Source organism: Solanum dulcamara, chromosome 7, assembly GCF_947179165.1.
Source record: "Solanum dulcamara chromosome 7, daSolDulc1.2, whole genome shotgun sequence".
Lineage (NCBI taxonomy): Eukaryota > Viridiplantae > Streptophyta > Magnoliopsida > Solanales > Solanaceae > Solanum > Solanum dulcamara.
This window is the reverse complement of record NC_077243.1, coordinates 17080173-17088508: the sequence shown is the minus strand read 5'-3', so window position 1 is coordinate 17088508 and position 8336 is coordinate 17080173. Positions and strand designations below refer to the sequence as shown.

Sequence of the window (8336 nt, the reverse complement as noted above, 5' to 3'; positions counted from 1 at the left end):
ATTCTACATTTTATCGTGGAATTATTATTCTTTATCCCTCACACCAACGACTCCTTAGGTCTTTACCCAATTAGCAATTTCCAATTCATTGATTGGAGAAGGTGGACATGTGTCTCAAGACACCAGATGAGAGGTGGTGGAGACGTTTTCAACGAGAGAGGAAGGAAATTGTCTAACCGTCAGGTCGTGGTGTGGAAGTTGTTGGTGGAATAGACTGTGGTTTAGAGGAGAGACGATGGTTAATTTGGCTATAGGATAGCAATGTTTTATTATTATTATTATTATTATTATTGACAAATTTTAATAGGCTTAAAGGCAAGGTTTATTTAGCGCATTTTCAACAGTAAACGGTTAGGTTTATTTTGAAAAGGCTACTAAGGATCGGTGAAGAATAAAAAACATCCGCTAAAGCTCTTCTTTCTAGCTTTAGGGTCAATTGAATAGATAGAAGATCTAGCGCATCGATCACAAAAAATGAAGCCCGAGTTCGTGACCTAATAGTAGAATAGTGTTTTGTAATTTCAGAAAAAATTATCACAGTTATTCCACTAGACTTAAAAGTAAATGAAATAAATCGGGATAAAACTTATCAAACATAGTTGACAAAGTATGACCTATTGATTTGAATTTTCTCGACTCCTACTATCTCTGTCAATAAGTGGAAAGTGGTCTATTTTTGTGTTATTTAGTGGATCAACCGAATACAGGGTGCCAATTTCCCGATTTTTAATTGGACATAAACTTGAAGTAAAAAGAAAGAATTTTACAAATAAGTTAAATTCATCTATAGTGAATTTGAAGTACCCTGAGTATCTATATATACTCTTTAATATGTCTTAATAAAAAAATAGATTCATAATTTGAACATTATGGTTGGAATTCAAGATTCTAACCAATTCGTTGAATTATTAGTTTCAAAATGTACAATCTGTACTTATTTAATAATTTGTTTTAATATATATATATATATGGTCTAGTCAAAATTATTAAAGTAGATTAACATATCTTCTTGTAATCTACATATTCATAATTATGAATAGACATATCATCTTTAACAACATCATCAATGACTTAATTTAAGAATTTCTTTTTGTAGATCTTTATTTAACTTAACTACCTTTAAGACGGTAATTAAAGTTTTTTCTTAAAAAAAAAACTATGTAATAAACCATCATTAATGATTTATGTTGTATAAAGAGTTGCCCATTTTATCATATAAATCAACTCTTCCACTATGAATTTTTGGTGATCCCTTTGCATTTCTGTTTCAAATTGGATGGATAGAATTGTCAAATCTAAAGTATGACATTTATATAGTCTTTTATCTAGATCTGAGATATATTTATCCAAAAAATTTAAGAATATTTTAATCTTCCAAATCCTTTCTCAAATTGTTCTTTGGTAAGATTGAAAAACTCTAATACCGTGTAAAGAGTGAATTCTTTGATTTTATAACCTAATTTTTATACAAGAATTCTTGTTGTTCTTTCAACATGCGTACATAATATATATATATATATATATATATATATATATATATATATATATATATATATATATTATGTATATCTCAATCATATTCTTTTTCGAAGATACATAGTAACCTTAAAGAAGTCCAGTAATTTCCGTATGAACAATGATCACGTAACGTTGATAACTTTAACAGAAAATAGCAAAAAGTTAACATCAAATATAATATTTCAGACTAAGATCAAATCTGCAGTTACTTATCCAGATAAACAACTTATTTTATTGTTAGGTGTTGACAAAAAGCTTAATAGCCCGGTGCTATCATTTTCAGTGTTAATTATTGATACAACAATAGTCAATAGACAAAGGTTAAAAGTAGCCCAAAACTATACTTCATTCGTTCCAAAATATTTGTCACAATATTTTTTAAATCAAACCATATAAATTTTGATTAATATTTTAAAATGTATTTTTTATCTTATTGATACTAGTAAAATATAATTTATAGTATTTTCCTTTTAGTTTTTGAATATTCAAATTTTAATTTTAAAATATTGAATTAATCTAATTTAATTTAGCTTTAAAAATTAATCAAATTGACTCTCGAGAAGCGAAACATGATAACAATTTTAAAACGGAGAGGATAGTAAACTCATTACTTTTAAGAACAACTTACATAAATAGCTACAGTTATAGGATTATTGAATTTGAATAGCTATAAGTATGTTATTTATCAAGAATGACTAGTTTATCTCTATAACTAGTTGTATATTTGTATAAATATTTTTTTATTTATTTTTACAGTAATACAGTCATAAATATAATACACTAAATAAGATAAAATTTGTTACTATAATAGACACCCTTTATTTACGTCCCTAAAACTCTCAACTTTCCATTATTAAATTAACAACTACTATTTACTTATTGAAGGCATATCCGATTGGAGTCCAAATAGATTAACAAAAAAATTGGGATACATCTCTTCTTCTATTGTCTCCATTATTCTTATTAAAATTTGGCATATCCGATTACAATATCAAGAATGCAATCCATTATAGAAACTTAATATATTAATATACAATACGACAATTTAAATATCCGTAAGAGTACAACAATACAATGTACTTACGAATATCTCTAATTTAAATTTTTTTTTGATACATTGGACAATTCAGAAAAAGAAAAAATAGAACATAACACAAAATAGTATCCAATTGTATTCAAATATACTAATATGTGAATATTTTGATTTCAAATTAATACAAGTATTTATATAGCTTAATGTATTAATATATCAAACAAGGTAAAGTATGTTAGTCTAGCACATGAAAACAACAATTTAATTGCATTAACCTTATGAATATACTCATATCATATATATGTGAATATCCTTGTTGTTAAACAAAAATTTGATACATTGGACAACCCAATAAATTTAAATGCATTAATTGTTTTGATATTAAATATTTGCTTAATTAAGTATACAATTAAAAAGAAATGATTATTTGTATATAATTAACTTTACTATTTAATATTTAATCATGCCCATATAATATTTAAAAAGTAAACTATAGCTATTCATATTAAATATATATTGACGTTTGCTATATCCTGTTGTTTTTCCTACTTTGAACTCGAATTATATAAAAATTAAAACTTAAAATTGTATGTACATTGTTAAAGGATGTAAATAGACTTTTTTCCTATTAATGTATATAATCATATATAAATACTTCTCTATCCCAATTTGTGTGGTTTTTAACTTTTTTTCCTCTTTAATTTATCACCAAAAAAGTCATATTTTTATAATTGTAAACAATTTAACTTTAAAATTTTCGTTTGCACTTAAAGAAATGATTCGTATAGCTACACAAATCTCCGAGATTTGTTTTAGACCATGAATTTCAAAAAATTTCTTTTTTTCTTAAATTTTATGTCAAGTCAAATAATATCACGTAAATAGAGATGGAGATAGTAGCAGAATTTGTAGGACTGCTTTTTTTTTTTTAATTTCCTCAGTTAGTACCTAACGTGTTGTATGTATACATCACATACCTATTGAAATAATACACAAATTATTTTTCTCCGATAGTATATGGTATTAGAGGCAGATCCCATTGCCCTTATTGTTTCTTGGGGCCTCGTAATCCACGCTTCAAATGAATTCTGGGGATGTGAGGGAGTATTAAATTCCGTATTGATTGAGGAAATGGACTATAATCTCCTTATATGGTTTTACAATTCTCTTTTTGTGAGCTAATCTTTGAAATTGAATTAGATCCAATAGTCATATTTCCACACACACACATGTATATATATATATATAATAAAATCACCTTTATTTTAAATTCGCTAATTCTAAATCTTGAATTCGCCTTAGATCAAATTCAAAAGGCACGGGTGTCGAAGCTAGTAGTAGTGTTATGTCCTTTGGATGTTCCTTATATGTTACTTGAGTCTTAAGAGAAAGTGTGAAAACGAGAATAACTGCGCTCCAGCTTTAGAAGTTTGGCAATTTGGTCGATTTATAGTTAAAATCAACAACGAATTTGAGTAAACACGTGCCATCAAATAACATAACCGACCAAAAAAATGTCCAAGAATTTTGGTCTTTTTCAACTTTGTAGCTCACCCACCATTGTCCACGTGTTGATATCTCCTAGTACTTTTCTTTTAACTCCAAACAAATTTGGGCAACTCTTTATTATAAGGACCCCAATGCTAATTCTAAGTGAAGCTCATTTTCTTGAACCTATAACCAACTTGATGCTGAATGGTCCAAATGGCTCTAAATTTGATCTACTCTGCTTTGGCCTTAGTGCTCTTGTTGTTTCTAGCAGAGCTTTGTTGCTACATTGAGTCAGTTAGTGGGGTTGTTTTGGGTTCAAGATTGTTAGCTAAAGAGAACCAAGCATGGTTTTCTGAAAATAAAACATTTGCATTTGGCTTCACTCCAACAACAGACTCACATGATCAATATCAATTGTCTATTTGGTTTGCACAACTTCCAGGGGATAGAACATTGGTTTGGTCACCACCTAGCGCGTAAGTCTAACAACTTTCTCTATTTAGTAGTACTAATTTTCTTGAAAAGCTTGTAAATTTACTCCATCTGTCTTTTTAATTTGTTTTTAAAAAAAAAATGCATCTTTCCTAATTTGGCAACTCATTAATTTCAATATCTCACGTGACATGTTTAAGACCATAAATTAAAGAGCATTTCGATACATTATACATATCTTTAGTTTAAGATTACGAGATCCAAAAATCTTCTTTACTTTCTTAAATTTCATACCCTTTTAGACTAAAACAAACAAATTGAAATGGTGAGAGTATAAGTCATGCATGATTAGATTTTTGTTAAAGATTTAACTTATATTAACCCATTCAATAGTATTTAACATTCTGAAACTGCCAAATAAAATTCGGCACCAGTACCACCTCACACGAAAAATTATAACCGAAATTCTTTTTATCTGACATCTAAAGCACCTTTTACTTGTCATATTCTTAAGTTACTGATTCGCTTTTATGAACATTTACCTGCAATTATCATTTACTGACCTAGTGTATAGATGTTAAACTCACTATTTCTTTCCAATGTGAACTAGTCTGGATTTCTTTCTCTTCAAGAGAAGGGCAAGAAACTGTTATGTTAATGTGAAACTAGAATTTCTCCAAAATGCTTAAAACATGTAGACATAAGTTTGATGTTAATGTGAAATTAGAATTTCTTCAAAATGCTTAAAACCTGTAGACACAAGTTTGAATGATAGGTTCTTTAGAGATGTTATTATGATATTAGACTTGGAAGGAAGTATTCCTCCATCTCTAGTTTTACTAAAGCTTTTGCAGGTATATATTTCTTATTGGCCAACCCTTTCATTTTGTGTCCATCATCTGAATAGAAACTCTCCTGTCACCAAAGACGCTGTCTTGGAGTTCGATAACTCTGGAAATCTCTTGTTGATGGACAGAGGTAACACTGTATGGGCATCAAACACCACAGAAGCTGGCGTTGAGACGGCTGTCATGTCTGAAAATGGCAACTTTGTTCTCTACACCGACAACCTAAGCGTTGTGTGGCAGAGCTTTTCACATCCATCAGATACTCTGTTACCTGGACAACCCTTAACGGCGTCATTAGAATTAATATCATCTAAATCGCCTGTCCTTGGAGGTTATTACACGTTAAAAATGTTGCAGCAGCCTACATCACTTAACCTTGGATTGACTTACAATGTACCTGAGTCCTTTGATATGTCACCTGAACTTTACAGCAATTACTCTTATTGGTCCGGACCTGATATATCAAATGTGACAGGAGATATTGTTGCAGTTTTGGATCAAGCTGGAAGTTTTGGTATTGTTTATGGCTCGTCTTCGGATGGAGCAGTTTATGTGTACAAAAATGATGGTGATTATGGAGGGCTATTCTCAGCTGTGAATCAATCTAATTGGAATAAACCATCTGTTTTAAGACGGTTAATTCTCGAGGCTAATGGAAATCTACGTTTGTATCGATGGGACAACGATGTGAATGGATCAAGACAATGGGTTGCAGAGTGGGCAGCTGTGTCCAATCCATGTGACATTGCTGGAATTTGTGGCAATGGGATATGTAATTTAGACAAAAGTAAAACGAATGCTTCTTGTACGTGTTTGCCAGGTACTTCTAAGGTGGGAAATGATATCTCGTGTTCGGGAAATTCTTCATTGACAGGAAAATGTGGACCTCATCATGAAAACTTAACTTCCCAGTTCAAGATTTCTACGGTTCAACAGATGACTTACTATTTCTCAGGATCATCCGTAATAGCAAATTATAGTGATATAGATTCAGTGTCCAAATGTGGGAATGCTTGCTTATCGAATTGTAATTGTGTTGCTTCTGTTTACGGTCTCAATGAGGAAAAGCCTTACTGTTGGATCCTAAGAAGCTTGGAGTTTGGTGGATTTGAGGATCCTGGCTCAACTTTATTCGTTAAGGTTGACTCCAATGGCTCATTTGGTCGGAGTGGTGACAAGCAAACTGGGGATTCATCAGACAAATCGCAGAGTACACACGACAAGGTATTGATACTTCCTATAGTCCTAAGCATGACTGTTCTGATCGTGCTGCTCGGCTGTCTGTTGTATATTAATATCCATAGGAAAAGATCCTTAAAGAGAGCCCTTGATGGATCTTTGATCTTATCAGGAGCTCCAATTAGTTTCAGCTATCGTGACTTGCAACAACGGACAAACAATTTTTCCGAGTTACTTGGAACAGGTAAAGACACACATTATTTCATTTCTTATCCAGTATTACTCAGAACCACAGGAATCCAAACTAAGACAATTGAATTTTCCATTATAACAAGATTTGATCATAGTAACAATGTTGCGTTAACAGGTGGATTTGGAAGTGTATACAAGGGAAGCCTAGGAGATGGAACATTGATAGCAGTAAAGAAGCTTGACAAAGTTTTACCTCATGGGGAGAGGGAATTCATAACAGAGGTCAATACCATTGGCTCTATGCATCATATGAATTTGGTTCGTCTATGCGGATACTGTTCTGAGGGAACACGAAGGTAAGTAACTGAATTTGATGACTAAATTGAGTCAAAGTAGGTAACATGTCATATTACACTATTTAATATCACAGTTTTTTTCTTTCAGCAGGCTACTAGTGTATGAGTTTATGAAAAATGGCTCATTGGACAAGTGGATATTCCATTCATATAGCAACAGAGATAGACTGCTAATTTGGCCTACACGTTTTCGCGTAGCCATTGGTACTGCACAAGGGATAGCCTATTTTCATGAGCAATGCAGAAACAGGATCATACACTGCGACATCAAGCCAGAGAACATACTTCTTGATGAGGATTTTTGTCCTAAAGTTTCTGATTTTGGACTAGCTAAATTGATGGGGAGAGAGCACTCCCACGTTGTTACTATGGTCCGAGGAACCAGAGGTTATTTAGCCCCCGAGTGGGTCAGCAACCGACCCATAACTGTAAAAGCTGATGTTTACAGCTACGGAATGCTGCTACTAGAAATCATTGGTGGCCGGAGAAATCTTGATATGACTTGTGATGCTGTGGACTTCTTTTATCCTGGATGGGCTTACAAGGTACTCAATCACTTTTAATAGCTCATACTATTCCATTTCTTCAAACTTCATAAAACTAGAGTAATGAAGAGGCTGCAGAGACCGCCTTAATGATTGTTCGTAATGGGCCTGTTTGTTTGTTTTTCCAGGAAATGACCGAAGGAACGCCAGAAAAAGTTGTAGATAGAAGACTCGAAGGAGCAATCGAAAAAGATGAGCTAATAAGAGCTTTGATGGTTGCCTTTTGGTGTATTCAGGATGAGGTTTCAACAAGGCCTACAATGGGGGAAGTGGTGAAGATGTTGGAAGGATCAGTTGACATTGATATGCCCCCAATGCCACAAACAGTTTTAGAGCTAATAGAAGAAGGCTTAGATCATGTATACAAGTCTATGAAAAGGGAGCTCAATCAATTCAGTTCCTTCACTATTACTACTCAGCCATCATCTAATGCTACATGCAGTTACTCCACTATGTCACCTAGATAGTTAAAAGGTGGAATGGATCAGTAGGAAGTTTTGTTAGGATTATGCAACTGTAAACCCATTGATGCTACAAATAACATTCAAGAGCCGGCAAAAATGGATTACCATAGTGTATTCTCTTCCTCTTTGCCGTATCTCAACTAGGATTGAAACATTAAATTGTGTACTTCAAATAAAACATGCATATGTAGAAACATTCCCAAAGAGGTTTGCATGATCAGTTATGAGTGCATTTTCATTAAAAACATGGACTTAATTTTTATAGTATTTTTTTTCCA

At 32.2% G+C, this 8336-nt stretch overlaps 1 protein-coding gene across 3 annotated transcripts; it reads left to right on the top strand.

Annotated features, from left to right (window-relative positions):
- Window positions 1-4226: 4226 nt before the first annotated feature.
- LOC129894060 (G-type lectin S-receptor-like serine/threonine-protein kinase At5g24080) lies at window positions 4227-8325 on the top strand. Of its 3 annotated transcripts, none has more exons than XM_055969563.1 (5): window positions 4227-4518; window positions 5382-6745; window positions 6869-7049; window positions 7141-7594; window positions 7723-8325. In XM_055969563.1, exons 1-5 carry the CDS (start codon window positions 4247-4249, stop codon window positions 8059-8061), a joined length of 2610 nt encoding a protein of 869 aa, XP_055825538.1. In that variant the 5' UTR covers window positions 4227-4246; the 3' UTR covers window positions 8062-8325. The 3 variants fall into 3 exon arrangements, with proteins under 3 accessions (XP_055825538.1, XP_055825537.1, XP_055825539.1); XM_055969562.1 differs by having other exon boundaries at window positions 7138-7594; XM_055969564.1 differs by having other exon boundaries at window positions 4409-4518; window positions 5329-6745; window positions 7138-7594.
- The last annotated feature ends 11 nt before the right edge of the window (window positions 8326-8336 follow it).

Bases quoted from the DNA above. Each gene is read 5' to 3' on its own strand.
- LOC129894060 (XM_055969562.1), top strand. From the start codon at position 4,247: ATGGTCCAAATGGCTCTAAATTTGATCTACTCTGCTTTGGCCTTAGTG. The intron at 7,050-7,137 runs GTAAGTAACTGA...TTTTTCTTTCAG, and splicing joins TGTTCTGAGGGAACACGAAG to CAGGCTACTAGTGTATGAGT. The intron at 7,595-7,722 runs GTACTCAATCAC...TTGTTTTTCCAG, and splicing joins ATCCTGGATGGGCTTACAAG to GAAATGACCGAAGGAACGCC.